The sequence below is a fragment of the Enhydra lutris genome, unplaced genomic scaffold, assembly GCF_002288905.1.
Source record: "Enhydra lutris kenyoni isolate GAN:26980312 unplaced genomic scaffold, ASM228890v2 scaffoldscaffold4, whole genome shotgun sequence".
In the NCBI taxonomy this organism is placed as follows: domain Eukaryota; kingdom Metazoa; phylum Chordata; class Mammalia; order Carnivora; family Mustelidae; genus Enhydra; species Enhydra lutris.
In genome coordinates this window covers 17425288-17447603 of record NW_019154088.1, presented here as the reverse complement: position 1 = coordinate 17447603, position 22316 = coordinate 17425288, and the positions used below count along the sequence as shown (strand labels likewise).

The 22316-nt window shown below is 40.7% G+C and overlaps 2 protein-coding genes across 4 annotated transcripts in view; one reads left to right on the top strand and one right to left on the bottom strand.

Moving 5' to 3' along the window:
* The window catches only part of LOC111159976 (family with sequence similarity 227 member B), a 187137-nt gene extending 180249 nt beyond the window's left edge, over nt 1-6888 (top strand). The window contains exons 14-16 of the mRNA XM_022522703.1: nt 373-447; nt 3651-3720; nt 6769-6888. Of these exons, the coding sequence (XP_022378411.1) occupies nt 373-447; nt 3651-3720; nt 6769-6888 (265 nt within the window). The remainder of the gene's footprint in view (nt 1-372; nt 448-3650; nt 3721-6768) is intronic.
* Nucleotides 6889-6898: 10 nt separating this feature from the next.
* The window catches only part of LOC111159955 (galactokinase 2), a 111655-nt gene continuing 96237 nt past the window's right edge, over nt 6899-22316 (bottom strand). For 2 of the 3 annotated variants that reach the window (XM_022522677.1, XM_022522690.1), the window contains exons 9-10: nt 16527-16728; nt 6918-7473 (exon numbers count right to left, since the gene is read on the bottom strand). In XM_022522677.1, the coding sequence (XP_022378385.1) occupies nt 7266-7473; nt 16527-16728 (410 nt within the window). In that variant the 3' untranslated portion in view covers nt 6918-7265. Of the gene's footprint in view, nt 7474-16526; nt 16729-22316 lie in introns of all 3 variants that reach the window. The other variant, XM_022522681.1, reaches the window with a different exon arrangement.

The following is a 22316-nucleotide window of genomic DNA, read 5'->3' as shown; positions in this document are numbered from 1 at the left end:
TCCCCTTCCACCTCCCTCCAGCTAGAGCCTCCCAACCCTCCACACATGCCCGCTCACACAAAGCCCTTAGAGTTCCTGTGCCCAGTGGGAAGAACAGGTATGGACACTTTGTGAGAGGGCCCCTGTGGAAGCAGCAAGGTGGAGTCCAAACCATACTCAGGGGTCATGGGTGATGTCTTCAGAATGTATTTATAGGAGGGGATGTTCTGGGGGATTCCTCACACTAAGTAATGCATAGGGAGGGGATGCTGAAGACTTGGTGTGTAAAGGACTTTTACTGACCTGGGGAAGTCAGCAAATTGGTAATTTATTCTTTCCCAATTAGGAATCCTGCTTTATTTTCAAATTTAACCCAAAATTTTGATTTTATAGGGAAAAGCACAGAATTAATGAAGAAATAAAACTCCTAAGACAGCGGCAGGAAAGAATTGACAAGGAGCTTGATAGGTTTGTTCCTTATTCAACTTTGTAGTGATTAAAAACATTTAATTGAGGGGTGCCTGGGTGGTTCAGTCAGTTAAGCATCCGACTTTTGGTTTTGGCTCAGGTCATGATCTTACGGTCATGGAATGGAATCCCTCGTGGGGCTCTGAGCTCAGTGCAGAGGCTACTTCAGATTCTCTCCTCTCCTTCCCACTCATTCTCTCTCTTGTTCTCTCAAATAAATACATAAATAAATCTAGGGGCACCCGGGTGGCTCAGTCGGTTAAGTGTCTACCTTTGGCTCAGGTCATGATCTTGGGGTCCTGGGATCAAGGCCTGCATCAGGCTCCCTGCTCAGTGGGGACCTTGCTTCTCCCTCTCCCGCTCCCCCTGCTTGTGCTCTCTCTCTCTCTCTCTGACAAGTAAATAAATAAAATCTAAAAAAATAAAATAAAAATCTATAAGAAATTTAAAAATCTATAAGAAACCCTATGAAACATCTTAACTGAGCAAATGTATTACATAGAACTACAATGGGTTTATTACGTAAATGTACATCAACTCAGATATCTGCAAAGAGATTTTCTACTCAACTGTCCATCTGAAATAACATTTTGAACTTCTTTGTCCACAGAACCAACTGCTCTGCTAATTTAATTAATTGCTAAACATGATCATCTCCTTTTACTCCTCCAGCTATAGGACTTAAGCCCAAGACCTTCTAAAACTAAACCCTTAAGCATGCCCTGCCCTAGGGAAGATGTAAGCTAGAAAAACAACCTATTTAGCTGGTCTCCCTTGGGCTACTTCTTTGTTCCCCTTCTGTCCCTACACACACAAATATTTTTCAGGCACATTTAATTTGTTTATTTTACAAATTAGAGAATAAAAAGGAAAACTATAAAGTATTGAGACTAGCCTACTTCTAGCATACCCACGTACACAAAAATGTGTCAGATGAGTGCAGCCCTTCAGACGAGTGCCTTGCAAGACCACAGCTGTGTGCCATTCATCTTCTAATCACTATTTTGGAACTTTAAAAGCTAGTTTCCTATAGAGGTATGAAATCACTATGTTGTACACCTGAAATTAATATAACCTTATACGTATGCTAGACTTCAGTTTAAAAAAAACAAAAACAAAAACAAACAAAACAAAAAAAACTAATTTCTGAGCTCCTGACTGGCTCAGTCAGTGGAACATGCAACTCTGGATCTTGGGGCTGTGAGTTTGAGCCCAGTATTAGGTGCAGAGATTACTTAAAAACAAAATCTTAAAAGTAAATAAAATAAAATTAAAAAACTAGTTTCCCAGTCACATGAGAAAATCCAACCCATTACTTTGGAATCTTATCTCACTTTTTACCAGATATCTTATCACCCATATTTCCCCTTCACAATACCTACATTATAAGATCTGATTCCAGGGGTCCCTGGGTAGCTCAATTGGTTAAGTGTCTGACTCTCAGTTTGGGCTCAGGTCATGATCTCAGGGTCTTGAGATCAAGCCCCACATTAGGCCCCATCCTGGGCATGGAGCCTGCTTGGGATTTTCTCTTACCCCACCCCTCCACCCCTTCATTCTCACGCTAAAAAAAAAAAAAAAAAAAAAAAAAAAAAATCTGATTCCATGTGACTTTTACAAGTTCCCCAAGATTAAATCTATATGGGGTAGGATTTCTCATCACTGAGGATATAATAGAAGAATGTAGGACAGTCAGAGCAGTTTGCAAGAAGCACTGAAATATGTTTTATGCAGTGGGACATTGTTGGAGAAAATAAGGGGAAAATACTCATATATCTAAATCTCATGTGCCTGTTAAATCTATAAGCACAGCATACACGTTTCTATCTATAATCGTCAAAAAGAGATACTCATGGAGAGGAGAGGAAAGATGAAAGACGGGGATTAGGTGGCAGTGGTGGTGGCAAGACCACAAGTCTAAAAACACCACTGACCTGCACTCTTTAAAAGGGCGGATTTTATGGTAGGAGACATATGTCATTTAAAAAAAGAAAGGGGGCACTGTAAATTAAAAGTGTGAATTGGAAAATGGCTCGATTTTAAGAGTGCGATGAGCCTGAGTCTGAACATGACTCGCATCTCAAGGAGATTTGAAGAGGGCGTTACTGAGGAAGGGCCGCAGGGATATTTTGGAGTGTGTTTAAATAGGCCAAACCATGGGAGCTAGAGGAGAAAGGCAGGAGGAGAGAGACCCAGAGGGTGACCCTAAATGAGGAAAAAAGGCAGTGGAGAGAGAAAATGGACAGAGGTAAAGCAGAGAGTGAGTGAGGGGCACGTGCCGGTGGCAGAGCACGCACGCACGCAGGAGGCCCACAAGAGCTAGCCCTGTTGTGCCCCTAGGGTGCCCGACACTAAATGCTGAAGAGACCGAGAGGTGGCCTTGCAGGGGGCTAATCTAAACTTCATGCTTTATTTAGCAAAGTATATTTGGAATTTTCAGAAATGTTTACTTCCTACAAATCCCATGCAGGAAAATATTTTTAAAATGTCCCACTTGAAAATTGCTGGTGAATTAATAGCCATATACCCCTCTTTTCATTTTTGTTTCTCTTGCTAATGTTCCTCCCTCTTCCCCAGTTCTTACCCATCCTAGTCTTTGCCTACCCCAGCCTCTCCACTCATCCACAGATCTCTGGAAATGTTCCTGCTGCCTCCTGAATCCAGCTATCAACTCCTCCTTAAATATTTCTTGAATGAGTGCTTGGTGACAAAAATCAGGATAGATTCCTGGATTCCTGCGTCCCATGAGCTTCCAGACTGGTCCGTCTCTTTCCCCCGAGATCTTCCCCCTACTGGTCCCTTGTACTCTTCGGTCCCCATGGACACTCCTTAAACTCTGCGCCAGAGCCAGGCAGGCGAAATCAGTTCACAAATACTGTGCAGACCACCTCACTGAAGAGAATGCTTCGCTCAGGTGGTTGAATTGAAGGCTTGAGTCACGCTGCTTGGGTTCAAATCCTGTATTACTTGCTGGCTGCATGACTGGGCAGGTTAATTAACTACCTGAGCCTTTTTCCTCATAATACTGGTAATAGTAGTATCTACTTGATAACATTGTTGTAAGGGTAATTGAATGAATATATGTAAAATGCTGGCAAATGCCCAATTTTGTGTAAATGTTAGCTCTCAGTTGGTGTCTGTCAGTATAAAAACAATTGGTTTGGCTACTGATTTTTTTGTTGTTGTTGTTATTTTTTGATTAGACTCCAGGCAAAGGCTGCGAAAAAACCTTATGAAGTTAAGAATGACTTTGAGAACTTTCTCCATAAACTGGTATGTTTCCATTTTGAAGATAACTGAGTATCCTCTATGCAGCTTCTCTTATATGGCCTGGACAATATTTAATAAGCAACATACAGTTTCACACCCAAGTTACAGAAGCAAGGTAGAATACACTGTTGTCATTTAATCATCCACATGCACATTTAAGATAATCTCTGTTTTTCATATTAATGACAACCTCACACCCACTTATCCTCATCCCTTGCTTCCAACCACAGGCCATTTATGCAACTAAAAACCTCCAAATGTGTTCAAAATTTCAAACTAACAGAAAATTATCAGTGTGCAGAGTCATATTTTATTTTCTGTTAAGAATTCAACAAAAATATATTGGATTCTAATGACCATGTTAGATGAGTAGTCCCTGCAGAAATTAGAAGGTTCTAAACAGGACTCAAGTGAGAGAGAGGAAGAGAAGAAGGGAGTCTGCTCCATCTTTCCAGTTTTCTCTGTCCCCTCCTTTTATGTTCCTCCTCAACTTCTGGGCAGTTCTGTTAAATCTGAAGGTTCTTCTTCCCTTCCAGCAGGCAAGAACATGTAGAGAAAAAGGTGTGATAATCTGGAGGTTGGGCAATCTGATGTTAGAAACAGGAGAGAGCTTTTTATTTTTAGCATGTCATCTAGAACAATCCTTGTTGGCTACTGGATTAATGTCAAAAACAGAGGTCAAATAATCAAATCAGATTCCTGTCTGAGCCAAAAGGTGAGAGAAGGGAGTAAAACACCTGGTTATTTAATATTAAACAAATAGGACTATTCTTCACTTCCACACAAAAAATTCTTTCTCCCATTCTTCTTGGTCTCCCTTAACTACTACTACTAGAGACATGGATACAAGTTTAATGAAGTGTAGGAAAACCACTGTGCCAGTGTGCTGGTGAAGGGCAAGGGACCTCAGCTGGTACATGGTTCATGGCCTGAGTATCAGGAAAAGTACAAGTTGTGGAAACTGTAGCACACTGAAGGCTCTAAACACCTCACCCAAACAAAGCAGCTGTACTGCAGCTCTAGTTCACAGTCACCCCCCAGGAGTGGAGGCCCAGAGAGAATCAGATCTTCCACCATCAGGAATCCAGAGTCTTCTGTAGAATTCCTGATTAGAACCCCAAATTTTTCAATACTCTGGGGACCAAACTAACTGTATCTGCAGACCAGAGGTAACCTATGGGCTGCTGGTTTGCAACCCCTCCTCTAAATGCTGGACTGTTGAGATCTTCAAAAGTTACCTCCAGCCAGTATAGCCTATCTTCTCCTCCACTGTGTCCCAGGGCAAACCCTTCACCCCACTGAGCCTTCTGAACACCCCATGTTTGCTCATACTCATATACTCGTCCATCTGCAGTGCCTACTCCCAGCTTTCCAATTCTACTCATCCTTTAGGGCCCTGCTCAAATTCCATCTTCTTCATGAAGCTTTTATGCGGTTGCCCTGGCCCCATCCTTTAGAAAAGTTTGATATCTCTAATAATTTCTAGAATAACATTGATGGTTTGATTGAAAAATAGTTCTTTTCTTCAAGCCAGACATCAAGACAAATACAGAGTAGACCACTGGCTTAGAACAACCATGTCCTGCAAAGCAGAGGGCACAACGGAAATTTTTGCTCACCTGTTGCAAGAAGGAATCTCATGGTGAAAAATTTAAATAGAATAGCAAAGCAGGGAAAGTACCACGTTTTTTGGTTTTGGGGTTTGGGTTTTTTTTTTTACAGTAATCCAGGTATCTTTAAATAATTATATACCAACCACAGATCTTCTGTGGAAAATGGAAAGGTATTTAAAAACAAAGAAATATAATCTGGGGTGCCTGGGTGGCTCAGTCAATTAAGAGTCAGCCTTTGACTTAGGTCATGATCCTGGGATTGAGCCAAAGTGGAAGTGGGGCTTCTCGCTCAGCAGGGATCCTGCTTCTCCCTCTCCCTCTGCCTTTCCCTACCCCAGCTTGTGCTTGCTGTCTCTCTCGCTCTCTCTCAAACAAATAAATTTTAAAATCTTAAAAAGCAACAACTAAGAATATTTAAAATCAATTAAGATTTTGGGTTATTAGGTGTTATAAAACTCAAAATTCAACAAATTGGATTTAAACTGGTAAACTCAAGTGTTTACCTTCCTTTAAAGAATAAAAATATATATAAATATATATAAATAAATTGTAAATAAATATAAAATTATAAAGAAATATAAAAGTAAATACTTCATATATGACTGCTGTCCTTCAAGAAATAGTAGAACCAGCTTTGCCTTAGTCTTTCTGAAACTGAGATTCAAAATGATGATGTTTAGTCTTTAAGTTGTACATTAACAAGCAAAACAATCATAGAATAATACAAAACTCTGGTAATTTCTGGGTAATTCATACCATAAGACTGCTGCTACCTCACATATCTGATAATATCAGCAAAATGTTTTTTGGTCTAAATCATCCTATAACTCAAGAAGTCCATCTTGTGAGAAAGCCATTTACTTAACCATCACCACATGGCCAAGTATTTCTGATCACTTTTGATAAACATCTACAGGACTCACCAACACCTCTACCCAATCCCAGAACCTACTCTTAACCACAGGCCTGCATATCCATCCTCCACTGGTCCCCATATACATATGAGAGCTGCTAGACATACAACAGAGAGCTACAGGGCATGGGTGGGGTTTCCCAGAACAGTAAACACGCCTTTTGGATCTGAGCAGCATTTGAGAAAAGTTAGCATAGAGTGGGAAGAAAGTAAGTTCAATGAACAAATTGAATTATCTTAATTACCATCCAGATAATTCTCTATTTCAATGGGAAAATAGAGATGAAGACGGAAGTGTCTTTTATCTAAGTTTCTCTATTAAGTGACAGAGAAAGCTAAAGGGTCAAAAGAACTGAAAGTGATTATTGATGTGATATCACATTGTTTTTAAAAGTAAATAAGCCTAAATCCATCCTTGCTTTAAAAAAAGAAATAAGTGATTCTTCTCATCTTGATAATTGGTGTAAACTCACATTCAAGTATCCAGGAAAATTTATGAATCTTTAATGACATATTATTTTATAGCGTTCTGAAGCTCAAAACAAGAGGGAGTTTCTGGCATCACTCTCATCATCATCATCAACAGACGACTACAACTATGAAGAAGAAGAATGTCAAGAGAAACCAGAAATGAACTCTGTTTAAGAATACGGCATACAATGCAATTGTATCCATTTAATTGTAGCAGTATGTTTAATTCAACTCCAGTCCATGAGGTCAGTATTCAATGTCTTTTATCATTCATCTTTAAAAATCTTGAAATCAATAAATCTCAGTAAATCATCCTTAAGATATCTGTCCAAGCATAATTTTGGCTCTTATTGGTAGAAACATATTTTCAAATGGAAAAATAATCATTATGAAGCATAGAGAGCTTTCAACCGTTTCTTTGGAAATACATCTTGATAATAGCAACCATTCATCATAATACAAAACAGAAAGAGGATTAATTTACTGTGGCATAAGAAGTTCTGCCAGTTCCTAAATGCCCTAAATAGTTTCTCTGAGATTTTTTACATTGTTTAGGCCTCAAGGAAAACCAAAGCCCCGCCTCCAGGTTTGGTAGCAAACAAACTCTGCTTCTCAAATGTTAAGTTTCGGTTGTTCCTCTGGTAATAAGCTTGGTGCACGTTTGCTAGGAAGCTGGTCAGCTTGTCAGCAGGTACAAGTGATACTGTGCAGCCTCCCCATCCTGCTCCAGTAAGTCGTGACCCTTGAGCCCCAAACTTCCTAAAACAATGAGAAAAAAACAAAACAAAACACATATTAGAACCTGTGAGTGAAAATGAGAGTGGTTTGCTTTGTGCCTATAGAGAACACACAGCCGACCCCAGTTCGAAGAAGAGTATGTGTGGGTTTCTTTGTGGGGTAGGGGAGGGTAGTTCAGTGTGGTCAAACATTTTAGGACATGAAGAAATTTATGCTGTTTCAGAAGGTGATTTGAAACTTAACTGTATCTAAAACTAGGCCATGATTCTGGCTCTAAGCAGGAGAAGTTAGCAGTACGGTTGGGTGAAAGCTGGCAATAACCCACTAAATAGTCTTGATCCCATAAAGTCACCCATGAAGCAGTTGGATATAGCAAACTTACAGGTGATCAAGAAGAGGGAGTAAAAAGTGAATAGGCAACAGACATAATCAACATGATGAACACTATGTATCAGAAGGTGGCTCCAAATGAGGTCGAATGAAAATTTAAAGTACAACTCTTACACAAGTGAAGGCTTCCTCCAGTGGCTGTTTACGGTGTGTTCTTAAGCTTTGGCTATTCCACATTAAAGAATCCATCATAAGAGAATTCCACATAAAAGAACAGATAGCCTAAATTTGTGCTGAATAAATTTATCCACAAAGAACATGTTATTAAACTCTAGGTCAGTTTGTCTGTTTAATCTCTAATGGGAAGTTATAAGCAGACCTTTCCACAAAAAGGATGGTGGCCTCTACAGGTCCCTACGCATCTTTCCTGCAACTTTGGGAGCTGGTCTAACCACTGGACTCAGAATTTACCATCAGCCAAACTGTGTGATCGGGATGGAAACCCCTATTTATACCACCACATAAAAAGAGGTCATTTTAGTCACCATTAACCAGGCACAGTTTCAAACCTAAGATTTGTACCAAAGTGAGAGGCCCTATACAAAGCACAAGGGTCCCTCATCTTTAAAAGATGTGATTTCTCTTGATAATAAAAGTTAACATGTACTTCCAATTCTTCCTAATAAAATTTACTCCAAATTCATAGCAAATTAAAAACTCCAAAATTAGTTTAGCACAATTTTATCCCCTTTTTTCCATCTAAATAAGCTACTTTACTTCCTGGAAAATATCAATAGAATATTAACCCTCCTCTAGGACGTCAGATTCATGGCGCACCAGTACTTCATTTCCCCTCAATGATTTTTTTTAATTGATTCCTTTTCATCATCTGTTTTATTCATTAAAATATATTTTTCAAATGAAAATAGATGTTTAAGGAAGAAAAACAAGATGCTTCCAAATAATAAAGATTACTCATCTCCTGCTGTCCCCCAGACATTCAACTGATAGCCCAGTAGCTGAGCTAAGCCCAGACTCCTGTCATCCAGGATGAGAAGCTTCTCTGACTATGGGATTCTAGGAGATTCTAGGATAATTCTGAGTTCTGGGGCTAGCGAAGGGTCATTTTGCAACTTAGTGATTTGAAAGAAAAAACAAAAAAAATAAGTTGTGATTTGCAGTCACATCAGACTATCCTTCCCATGGAAGATGCTGGGGGGCAAAAAAAAAAAAGGAGGTGCCACTGAGGCATCTCTGGAAGACCCTAAAATCGGGGCATCAAAGCCACCTGGGGCATGGTCTGGACAACAGGGTGACCTCCTATGTGATTCTCTAAGATCCAAGCTCTGCCATTGTGCTGGACCCAAGCCAACCAGGTCTTTTATGGTCGTCAATGGATTTCCAGGCATATTTTCTTACACTTTCTCATTTGAACAGTTTCTGAAAGTTGTGGTTTCAAAACTGAACCTAAAGCAAACTGAGTGTTGTTTCTAACCGGCTACAAAACCCACAGGAATTGTGCCAACGGGCTTATTTTCCTCAGACCCCTGCCAGTCTCCAAAAGCAGAAGCTAGAAGTCTTTCTAGGTAAATGTAGTCACTTCTGAGTTTCCAGAGTTACTCTGTCACCACCCTGCCTGCTGCAGATGGAAATGGACTAGGCTGCATCACAGGGTCTGAAATCATCAGGGCTCCTAATTCCCGAACAGAGGACGATAAATGCTATGATCAATAGCCTTCTGCCCCTGAGTCAATGGCACTTGTGGTCACAAATCAGGGGGCTGCCCCAGTAGCTGGTCAGCAGCCTGCCTGGCTATATACACTCAAAAAGGCAGAAGGCTCCTATCTGCAGTGTTCCAAACTGGACCTTTTTGTGCCCTTTGGCATATGCCATAGAATTTCAGGGAGAAATCCAAAAGTTAGGAGACCAATTTAAGCTTTCTATTAAGAAAGAAAAGTAGGTGAGCCATGTTTTTCCTGTGAGAACAGTAAGATATTAAAAATACAGATCCTTGAGGTCTTGTACATCAGTGAAGCAATACAAAACTTATGAAAACCAAAACCCTAGATCCCCCAAATACCACGTCTTTGTGGTGACCAGATTGGAAATAATGTGGAAGGCTTAGTCAATACAATAAAAGCAGCCTCTGCCTTATTATGAGCATGGCCTACAAAACAAAGGCTAGGGCAGATGAGAGATGCAGATTATAAAGAATGTTCCTTTTGATCCTTTTATCACTGAAAAGTACATTCATATAACTAATTTTCTAGGCACCCAATATAGCCTGACGAAAATTTCCTACTTACATGAACTGATTTGACCATAAAGCACTTACTAAGATACAAGGCGTAGAAAAATGCAGGGGGGTGGAGGGAGACCCAACAAGACCCAACTTTGCTATAAACTATAAAGAAGGAAAGCAGCAAGGAATTGTGCCTTGTGGTTCAATCCGACTTTATTTATTTTAAAATATTTATATATCATGCCAATGGATATTAAGTTAATTATTTCAGAATATTTTGAATTTAGAGACAGTTTATATCTCTCTAGCCCCAGCCCAGCACAATTCCAGACATTTGGTAGCTTTTAGTAAATGCTTGCTGGATTATTATATTTGTTTTAAAATCTCAAAATATAAATCCAGGCTGTTTATTTTCTTATTAAATTTATGTTAGAAAACTTCAATTATGTGAAACAAGGTATAATAAAGAGATGATGTCCAAACAACTATAAAATATTTCTTTTGAATGAACAAAATATATATATTTTTAAAGATTTTATTTGTTTATTTGACAGAGAGAGAGAGCACAAGCAGGGAGGAGCAGCAGACAGAAGGAGAGGGAGAAGCAGATACCCCGCTAAGCAGGGAGCCCGATGTGGGACTCAATCCCAGGACTCTGGGATCATGACCTGAACTGAAGGCAGACGCTTAACGACTGAGCCACCCAGGAGGCCCTGAACAAAATATATTTTTATAAGAAATAGCTAAATTTTAAAATAGAACTTTCTGGGGCACCTGGGTGGCTCAGTGGGTTAAGCTGCTGCCTTCACTCAGGTTATGATCAGGGTCCTGGGATCAAGTCCCACATCGGGCTCTCTGCTCGGCAGGGTGTCTGTTTCCCTCTCTCTGTCTGCCTCTCTGCCTACTTGTGATCCCTGTCCGTCAAATAAATAAATAAAATCTTAAAAAAATAAAATAAAATAGAACTTTCCGAGGCACATAAAACAATTTTCAGTTACATGTGAGACAGTTTACATATGCATGTTATATATAAATATAAGCTGTTAGAAATGTATTCTATATGTGGAAAGACTTCTAGCTTCTGCTTCAAAGCCTAGAATCTTCTGGCTACAATCTTAGGAAAACAGACCTTCCAGAACAATTTCTATGATTTTTGCAGCCAAATTAAAAACACTTTCAGATTGCTTTAGATTCAAGAAACCACAAACTTCAAATACTGTTCAAATGAGAAAGTATAGGAAAATATAACTGTAAGTCTATATGAGGAATGTAAGCCACTAAAGGCTCTGAAAGACCAGTTGAGTTGTTTCCTACAAATGGCATATATATGGATGGCGGTGGGGCGGGGGATAGTAAGTGGAAGACGGGCCCAAAGAGAAGTGAGCCCCTAAGTGCAGCTGAAGTGGGCCTCTCCCTTTATCTGGCAGAGTGTGAAGATGAGCCTTGACATCATGGGGAAAGGAACATACAAATATGGGTTTACACTTCATTCTTCCCCGACATGGTCAAGAGAATGGGTGCAAGAGGCTGAGCAGCAGAGCTGTGGAATAAAGTTTGAAAAGACTTCTGAAGAAGATAGCAAATTAGCTTCTGTAATCTTTGTTATCCTATTAACATTTGTCATTCATCTTCCTTAATAGCTTGGACAATGATGCAGTATTGATGAGGTCTCCAATTTCAGCAAGTGTCAAAGAGAAACAAAAGGCATAAACTATTTTTTTCTTAAGTATAACCAGGAAAACCAATAACAAATGAGCTGTCTCACATATAACTGACTTGGTTTCAAAATTGCTGTGTGTTTCTCAATGAATCCTACTTTACAATTTAGCTGTGTCTTAAAATTTATATGTTGTTCATTTAGTAGAGTTATTTTATAATTGGAAAAGCTTCATCTTTTCTTTCATTGTTATACTTTCACATAACTGAGGCTTTCTAACATTAATTTAATAAAAATAATAAACAGTCTAACTGCATAAATGTAGTTTCCTTCTCCCTCCCTGGTCCTTTCTTTAGATGCTAAACTGATTTTCTCTCAAACAGTAAAAGCCTCAACTGAAAAAATATCCTTTCTTTTTCCCCCTCTTCTCTCCACTTGGGTCATACGGTGCTGCTTCTTATACACTGTCTTATAGGCTAGCTACCTAGAGATGCCTTCTGAATATAGTCTAGCTTAGATCACATTAAGATTGCAGCTTGTATGACAGGTATTGGTGAGGATGTGGAGAAAGGAGAACACTCCGGCACTGTTGGTGGGGATGCAAGCTGGTGCAGCCACTCTTGGAAACATTATGGGGGCTCCTCACCAAGTTGAAAATAGAGCTACAATCCAGTAATCACTCTACTAGGTATTCACCCAAAGGATACAAAAACACTAATTCAAAGGGATGCATGCATCCCAATATATATAGCAGCATTATTGACAACAGCCAAGTTATGGAAATAGCCCAAGTGTCCATCGGTTGATGAATGGAAAAAGAAGATGTGATATATATGTATGGACACACACACATACACACACACATATACACTAAGGAATATCATTCAGCCATAGAAAAGAATGAAATCTTGCCATTTTCAATGACATGGATGGAAATAGTGTAATGCTAAGTGAAATAAGTCAGAGAAAGACAAAAACCATATGATTTCTGGAATTTAAGAAACTAAACAAATGAGCTAAGGGAAAAAGAGAGAGACTGAGAGAGAGACAGATAGAGGAGGCAAACCAAGAAACAGACTCTTACCTATAGAGAACAAACTGATGGTTACCAGAGGGTAAGTGGGGTAGGGTATGGATGAAATGGAGTGGGGATGAAGGAGTGCACTTGCTGTGATGAGCAAAGAGTGATGTATGCAAGTGTTGAATCACTATATTGTACACCTGAAACTAGTATTACACTGTATGTTAACTAATTGGAATTTAATAAAAATTTTTAAAAATTAAACTTAAAAGATTTTAGCTTGTATGTAGTGCCCTAGGTATGTAGGCATTAACTCCATCAGTTAGTTGTCTTTTCATGCTCATAGTTTTCAAGAAGGACTTCAGGAAAATAAAGGAATTTTGAAGTGCCACAAGTGGACTAGGAAATAAAGATGGTCTTTGGTCTTGCTCCTCCTCGCACCCATTTCAGCTGCCTTCTGCCTTCTTCTGTCTCCCGAAAGGCAACCAACCTTCTCAGACTGCCCAGTCTTGGTCACACCTTCCCCATTGGTGTTAACATTTTTATTTTATTTATTATTTTTTATTATTATCATCATTGTTACTGTCATTATTTTGATTGTTAACTTTTTTAATCATTTTTTAAATTTATTTTCAGCATAACAGTATTCATTGTTTTTGTACCACACCCAGTGCTCCATGCAATCCATGCCCTCTCTAATACCCACCACCTGGTTCCCCCAACCTCCCACCCCCCCACCTCTTCAAACCCTTCAGATTGTTTTTCAGAGTCCATAATCTCTCATTGTTCACCTCCCCTTCCAATTTCCCCCAACTGCCTTCTCCTAACTCCCCATGTCCTCCATGCTATGTTATGCTCCACAAATAAGTGAAACCATATGATAATTGACTCTCTCTGCTTGACTTATTTCACTCAGCATAATCTCTTCCAGTCCCATCCATGTTGCTAAAAAGTTGGGTATTCATCCCTTCTGATGGAGGCATAATACTCCATAGTGTATATGGACCACATCTTCCTTATCCATTCGTCCGTTGAAGGGCATCTTGGTTGTTAACATTTTTAAAGGGACAGGGATGTTTGGAGCTGATCATGATTCTTAAACAAAATAATACCCTCCCAGAAGTTGAGTTATGTACCTTGCCAGGGCCCTTCCCAGCACTGCCTCTGCCTGGCCCAGCGAACAGTCATAAAGCTTCAGGAGCAACCAGGGCTTAAGTGTATCTCATTTTTCACTGAATCTTCCCGTACTTTTACCATCCACTACTCTCCATTAGCCATCTTTCTCTCCCAGTTTTAACCACCCCACATCACCACTATCTTTTTCATTCTTCTGCATTCCTCCCCCTCCCCCCCTTCCAGCCACACACAAAAAAGTTTTAAAGCTCTTGAAAATAGGCCTTCAGTGTCACATAGGACACAAATACCCTATTGGAAAGCATTTGCTGGCTCAAGGGAGGAATGGCATCAGTGAGAGCTCCCGGGGGCTATCCTCAGGTTCCTCTGCCACGTAGGACCTTTAAGTAACTGGGAACCAATGGGAACATTTAAAGAATACCTGCTGGTCACAGTGACAGCAATGGAAAAAATAATTATATAAGACATTTAAGGACCAGACAACTATTCTGGCCAATATTTACAACATGCCAAAAGGTAATCTTTCAGTATGGGAAACTTGGTCCCTATATGGTTATGGAGTAAGCAGAAACTAATTTTGACGCTTAGCAATTGACTTTTCAAACAAAAACAACCACAAAAAGGGGAGTGCGCTCCTTAAACTAGACACAACTGAATTTCCCTCAGAAAACCAATACAGCAGATGAAAATGGGCTAGATAGAAATATTTTAAGAAATAAAGTGCTTTAAGTGTTAAATTCAAGTATTAATTAAGCTATTAAAAAAGGAGCTTTCAAAAACAAGTGAAATAATAAATGAAAGGTGCACTTCTAAACCCTTCCAAGACACAGACACTAAATCTTTCACTGGAACCCAATCTTTAAAAATATATAGACCTGGAGTGCCTGGGTGGCTCCATCAGTTAAGCGGCTGCCTTGGGCTCAAGTCATGATCCCTGGGTCCTGGGATGGAGCCCTGTGTCTCAGGCCAAAAACCCAGGGGTCAGCTTGATTCTTGTCTTTCATGCACACAGTGTTGTTTTGAATCTTCCTGCCAGGCTTATCTGGCATCAGATCCATTAGTGCTTCCACTGCTACCTTTCTCCACCCAAAGCCAGAGTCCTTCCGATGGCTGATGGCCCATGAGGCCCCATGTGGTATGCCTCACGCTACCTCTCATACTTCATCACCTGCTACTCTCTCCTTGACTGCCCTCCAACCTCACTGCTTTGCTAGCTGTTCCTCACAGGTGGCAGCCACGTCCCCACCCCAGGGCCTATGCACTGGCCATCTACTTTCTTCACTTCCTTCAGGTCTCTGCTCAAACATCACCTCCTCAGAGAAGCCTTCTTCAACCAAGTCCTAGAAAGATTAGCCACCCCAACCTTGGTGCTTTCTATCCCTTCTGTGCTTTTTTTCATAGCACTTATTACTACCACTCAATTTATTTTTCATTGTCACCTCCCTCTTTCCCCATGAGAATGTAGGCTCCAAAAGAGCAAGAGCTGATTGGCCATCCCCAGAAGAGAAAGTTCTTTAGGGAATTCCAGGAGACTGACAAATGCCCTTTCACTGCCTTTCAGGTGGAATTCAAACTATTCCACTACCTCCCAGGCAAAGACACTTCTTCCTGATTCCTGCACAAATCATTCCACTTCCTCTTATTTCCAGAACTGAACAATATTTGTCGCTTCCATTCACTGGGCCCTTGATACTTTCAGAAAAGAGCACTTCTAAGGGAACAAGCTCTGGAAGGCTTTTTGGCAATTAAGGAGCAAACTCTGACGTCAGCAGAAGGATTCTCATCAATGCTATGTTCAAATCTCTCTACAAGTTGGGTTATACATGCCAATTGTGATCACTGGAGCTAGCTGATTTAAACTTTTCAGGCTAGGAGTGTGGCAATGAGTGAGGCAAGCCATAGGCGCCAAGTGGTTAATTATATTCTCATGACTAATTGCAGGCAGTTCTGTATCATCTTCTCACAGTGGAAATAACATCTAGTCATTTGAGAGTTCTCCCAATTTCCCTTTCAGTTCTCCCAAGGTCAACGAAATCCCTTCTGGGTAAAGTGACCATTCTACTCTATCCATTATCCCCATTCTCTAACAATTATAAGGAAGCTGTTCTCAGGCTTTGTGAAAGAGTTTTCCTCTTTACATTTCTGTCTCAACCAAACATTTATAAAAGAGGCTTTCATCAAATCCTTATTTCTCCAAATTGCCTAACCTAAATCTGGAAGGCAGGATATGCTGGCCTGCTGAGTAATTCCTTCAGCAACCTCCCTTGCCCCTGAATACACTCCACGCAGGTTTCAGGCCCTCTTTTGAATAAAGCTACTAAACTCAGGACACCAAACAGAAGATGCTGGCAGGGCCACCATTGTAGTGATGAAAATATGATGAGAAAGCAACAACAGGACCCCTGTCTAAGGAAAGCTTCCTGAAATACCAAGTCATCCCAAGATGGAAACATGGGAAGAACCGATTCCAAACCTGCAGCCTCATAAAGCTGTGGAGTCAGGTCTCTGGAATCTTTCTCCCTCAAATATTTAGGAGAGAACAAGTTCAGCCCTGTATACAACACCTCAGAGAGGAAGTGGGGAAGGATCTCCTTTCACTTAGAAGGTTATGAAAATACTGCAGTTTTCATCCATTAACAGTTTCTTTGGCAGGGACCCCCGCCGCCACCATGCTGCTCTCTCAGCCTCACCGACAGATGTCCACCAGCTGGTCCAGCTCGGGGCAGCTGCACTCGTACATGTCCCGGCAACTCGCGTGGCTCTGGTTCATTAACTCTCCCAGCAGCTGGACCGTGTCGTCAGGTGCTTCTTCACATATCTTCTTAAACTGGAGCACCCGCGCAGCCTCGCTGTACACGTGCTTGGCCCGCTGGTAGAGTTTGAAGATGGGCACTTAGGAAGAAAAGGGACAGGGAACAAGGGGAGACATTTACCGGACAACCCAGTGCAAGGAAAAGTAGTCACTGAGGACTTCCATTTCTATCTTCATTCTCGATACGTTAGACTTTAAATAGGTCTCTCTTTCACCAAAAGAAATCTTCATATCTACATCTGTCTCTTTCCAAGTCAGTTTTACTTTTTTCTTGATATGGAATACAGTCTCAGAAGTACGCTTTATTCCCATCATTCTGCACACGGACGTGTACACACATGTGCATGCAAACTAATTCATCCCCTCGGGAGGGGGAGGTGAGGTGTACTGGGCGCTCCCTACGCATCAGGCCCTTTAGAGGCAGGACTGTCTCATGTCATTCTCCTCACACACTGGGGGAGTGGCAGCCTGATCCCTGTTAAACAGATAGCAGGCTGAAATGACATGCCTGAGGTCACACATCCAGAAACTAGAGAAGCAGAATATCAATAAGGATGTCTGATCCCCAGGCCACATTCTTTCCACTGTGACCCACCAGAAAGGAGCACTGAAAATGCTTACGCTGGCAATTCTATTTATAAAAATGTATCCTAGAGATAAGCAATTACTTACATATGTATACACACACACATACATGTACAGCAGCATTATCTATCATAGCAAAAAAACAGGAAACAACTTAAATGTCTAATAACAGGGAACATTTTAAAAACTAAGCTACATCCATTAAAAAATGTTACTGCTATTAGATACTCAGATTCTAAGACAATTTACTCATGGGAAATTATTCACTATCAAGTAAAAAAGCAAGATAGACAACTGTAGGTACAACTGATATTAATTTTGCATTCACATATACGTGTATTTGTGTAAATTTTAATTTCTTTTTTTTTAAGATTTTATTTATTTATTTGAGCGAGAGAGAGAGGTCACAAGTAGGCAGAGAGGCAGGCAGAGAGAGAGGGGGAAGCAGGCTCCCTGCCGAACAGAGAGCCCGATGCGGGCCTCGATCCCAGGACTCTGAGATCATGACCTGAGCCAAAAGCAGAGACTTAACCCACTGAGCCACCCAGGCGCCCTTAATTTCTAAAAATTCAAAGAAAGCACCAAAATATTAACAGTTATCATCTCTGTGGTAATTATGGGTGATTTTATTTTCCCCTTAACACATTTCTATACTTTCTAGATTATCCACAATGACTCTAACTTCAGTTACAGAAACACATCCTACTGAGATGGCTTAATAATGATTATACGCTCCCTTGAATAACAACTGGGACCTTCTTACCGTAGTTCAATCTTGCCAAAGTGGCTGAGGGGGTGCTGTGGGCCTGGGGAATTTGTGATTATATGGAAGCTTACCCAGTCTACTGGAAAGAGCCAGGGCTGTGAATCACAAGGTCTGTCATTTCTTCTCAGCTCTGTGACAATTAGTTGTACCCAGTTGCTACCTCTACATGGTTCTATTTTCCCATCTCTAAAACGAGGCTGAGAATTACTTCCAGGTCTAACATTTCATGATTCTATGAAGATCTCCTTCCAAGCCTTTTCCCTTCCCCCATGTTGTTAGATGTTGTAAAGAGGATGCCGTGACTATTACCTCCTGTCCGCGCACTCAGTTCTACTCTCTGCTCTGCCTCAGGAGGCTGACAAGTATGATTACACCCCTTGGTTCCCTTGCTGTGTAGACTAGGGAAAGGGAGATCATTGAGAAATGGGAGGGAAGAGAGTAGGTCAAAGGATTTATTCCCCAGCTCCCTCCTTGCAGCTGGTTCTGCCACTCCACTGGAAGACAATGAACATCCTTTCAAGGTGGCCTTTTCTACATGACTTGATCCTCCAGTGTCAGCCTGCAGCTTCCTCTCCTAGTCTCCTACTACTTTTTCAGAAGTGCTGTCACAGTTCTCTTACAAACCAATAAATTTTATTAAAAGTTTCAGGTCACCTTTTTTCCCCTTCCACAGCACTGTCCAACTCTTGGAGATGGATAAAAAGCCAGCCATGGCTAGAGGAACCTAAGCCATTCTTAGGATCTGTGTAAAGTTCAGTAAGTACAAGGGTGGGGCTACCTTTCTATAAATTAATAAAAAAAAAAATCAAAGTTTTCTTTCAAACATTCTCAATTCAGTCATATTCGGTAAATTAAACTTATAGTTAACTACTTGCATCAATGAAATGATGCAAATTCTTATGAATTTTCCTGTCCTCTTCCAAAGAGGACCTAAATTCAGTCATCAAATCTAGTCAGTTCTTTTGCAACATGTCTTGTAGTCATCCCTCCCTTATATTGCCATTGTCATCACCCAAATTTACACTTTTATTCCTTTTCCCACTTGAACTATTTTGCAGTAGTTTCTAAATTGATATCCCTGCCTTAATCTCTCCTCCCTGCAACCTCCCTAGAGGATGACACTGCCAGACGGAGCTCCTGACAGACAGCCTTACTCATGCTACCGCCCCAAACCTTCTGCCTCACCAGTGTTTCCCATAATTCAGATTCCCGCCTTCAGCATGCTCCGTCCCAGCAGGACGTCTTCCCTCCAGCCAAACTCCCCTACTCTTACCCAAACACTCTTTGCTTCTCAGGATACTCGGTAGCCACATAGAAATCATTTCCTGTCCTTCTCTCTCTCAAAATTTTACCTGTTTCAGTTTTAATTTTTTATGCTCAGAGAAGCCATGATGGCCCCAGCTGAAAACTCTCCCTTGACTCTACACCGCTCTTGCAGTCCATCATCTCATATTCCATCCATATTAAATTTTCCCAGTTATTTAAATTTCAGTTGATTTACACCAGGATCTGAACAAAGGGGACACATTATGTTTCATTGTTATATCTAATAAGTTCCTTTTAATCAAGAATTCACAGTGACTTTTGATAGTCTGGATTCCCAGTGTCATGTGTGTAAAATACAGGCACATTTCAAGGCTGTAGCCTGGAATAAAACTCAATATAGTCCAGTAGTATAGGATATATATATATATATGGACAGTATGCTTTAGTTTTTCTTTAGGATTACATAGTCCTTTAGGATGAAATATTTTCCACTGGGATTAAATATTCTAAAATAGAAACCAACCAGAAAGGTGTTGTTTTTTTTTTTTTTAAGATTTCATTTATTTATTTGAGAGAGAGAAAGAGCACAAGCAGGGGAGGGGCAGAGGGAGAGGAAGCAGCTCCTCCTGAGCAGGGAGCCCAAAGTGGGGCTCAATCCCAGGCCCCTGGGATCATGACCTGAGCCGAAGGCAGAGGCTTTACCAACTGAGCCACCCAGGCACCCCCAGAAAGGTCTCTTATACTAAACCTTAGGACTGGTGTTTTGCTTTGTGACAAGAAACATTCAGAATGCACCGAGCAGATGACCAGAACCTCACAAATGTGGCATCTTCTCGAATCTATTCTCCATTGCACAGTGTTTCACACAAGATTTCTGAGTAGGCACATCTGCTGAGGACTCTGGCAGGGCATTCTGAAGGTACATGACAGACCGCCATGGCTTACACCCACCTCCCCAAAGGTAGTAACTCCAACAACAAGGGAGAGGGCAGAAAGGGCATCTGGTTTCAATTGTGATATAAAAATCTTGCCACGGGCTACAAAAGATTTGGAGACCACCCTTTGGGAGGAAAAGCAGTTCTGTGTTGGCTGGACATCACAAATGCTCTTTGGATCCAGGATTCTGGCTTGTTATGTGCTGGCAATTCATCGGGTCTCTTGTTACTCAGATACCAAAAAATCCAAGAAAATCTGAGACTTTATCCACAATAGCTTTCTTCCCTGTCCAGTTAACTTTAAAACCGGATGTTCCAACTGTCTATAAGCTCTTACAATCCTTGAGAGCAATTATTATATTAAAAGATGAAGGAAGTTGTTTCTTACTATGTTCACCACATGCGTGATTACTTCCAAGGCAAATTTAATTTAAGAATATAACACCAGACACTATTAATGTCCTATCCTATCATAGGAAATTTGAGGCTTCAAAGCAGGACATACCACATAGACTTTGAAAGATTGACTTTCTCCAGCATGAATCTTATTTTTCTTTTTTTTTCTTTTTCTTTTTTTTTTTTTAAAGATTCCATCTATTTGACAGACAGAGATCACAAGTAGGCAGAGAGGCAGGCAGAGAGAGAGGAAGGGAAGCAGGCTCCCTGCTGAGCAGAGAGCCCGATGCGGGGCTCGATCCCAGGACCCTGAGATCATGACCTGAGCCGAAGGCAGAGGCTTTAACCCACTGAGCCACCCAGGCGCCCCTCCAGCATGAATCTTAGATAATGACTGAGTCTAATCCTGAAATCATGACACAGATTCTAAGATCTATCTAAATGAACATGACCATAAACATTTAAACTGCACAAGCTGCTGAATAAATTCACTTGTATAATAATTCTGTTAGCTCTAAACTTCCCCTCCCATCTGACTTCCTAGGTCAGTACACTCACCACATGAGCTCTTGCTGGAGGCCCCAGCATGAGCTGTTTTGTTAGCCTGGAACACTCCTCGCCTTGATCTTGACATGGCTGGACCCCACTTGTCATTCAAGCCTCAGCTGTCACAGCTTCAAGGAGACCTTCCCTCAACTCCAGAGTAACTCCCTCGCATATGTATTCTCTCCATTCTATTTTATTCTCCCAATACTTACTACCATCCCAAATGTCTTGCTTATATATATTTGTTCATCAGTTTGTGGTTGTTTCTCACCACTAGAATCAGCCCTGGGAAAGCAAGGGCCTTCCTTGTCTACAGAATTTCACTTTTGCATCTTCAGCAGCTGAAATAGGGTCTGGCATACCACAGGGGCTCAATAAATGTTCAATGAAGAAATGGTCAGTTCCTCGTCTTCGTAGCAAAACTTGGCGAAGTAAACAATTATGGGACAAATGCAATAGACAAGACCTACTATTTTGGCAGTTTATGCTTACTAGCACCTTCACCAAAAAAGTGGGAAAAGCTGACTAAAAGAAGGTTAAAAGACAATTAGTAAACTCCCGTGTCCAAAGTGTACCTAATACCCATTATCACAGATGACAGAATTGTTTATATTGTGTTTTGCTTCACAGATGTAGAAAAAAGGAGATTTCTAAAACAAACAAGAAGTGTTTCAAATAAAAGGGAAGGAAGAGAAATAGATCATCAGAATTAGTTAAGATAATTTTTTTCTGTTAGACAATCTTTGTAACAAAAAGCTGTCTACTGCTTCCTTTTACCTTAAAAGGATGGCCACATAGCTTATGATCAGAACCCATCTCTAATCAACGGATCTAAAAAGGGGAACAGATGATTGGTTCTTTTGCTGTATCTTTGGTGAAAACGGATGAGAAAGAGTCTGTGGCAGAGGTAACACACCAAGCACCATTTCCTCATAAAAGCTCTAAGAGCAGCTGGTCAACAGGAGATGGGGGACATGCCTATTCAATTTCTAAGAGTCCCACTGATTTAATCTAACTCAATTTTTTTTTACTTACAAGACTTTTTATTACCTCATCTTCTACTAAGAGTGATGACAAAAGGCCTGAGCAAGATGGCCATCGAGCATCAGTCAACCAACAGTTCTTATTGAGCACCTGCTATGTGCCGCATACCATGCTCCAAATGATAGGAAAG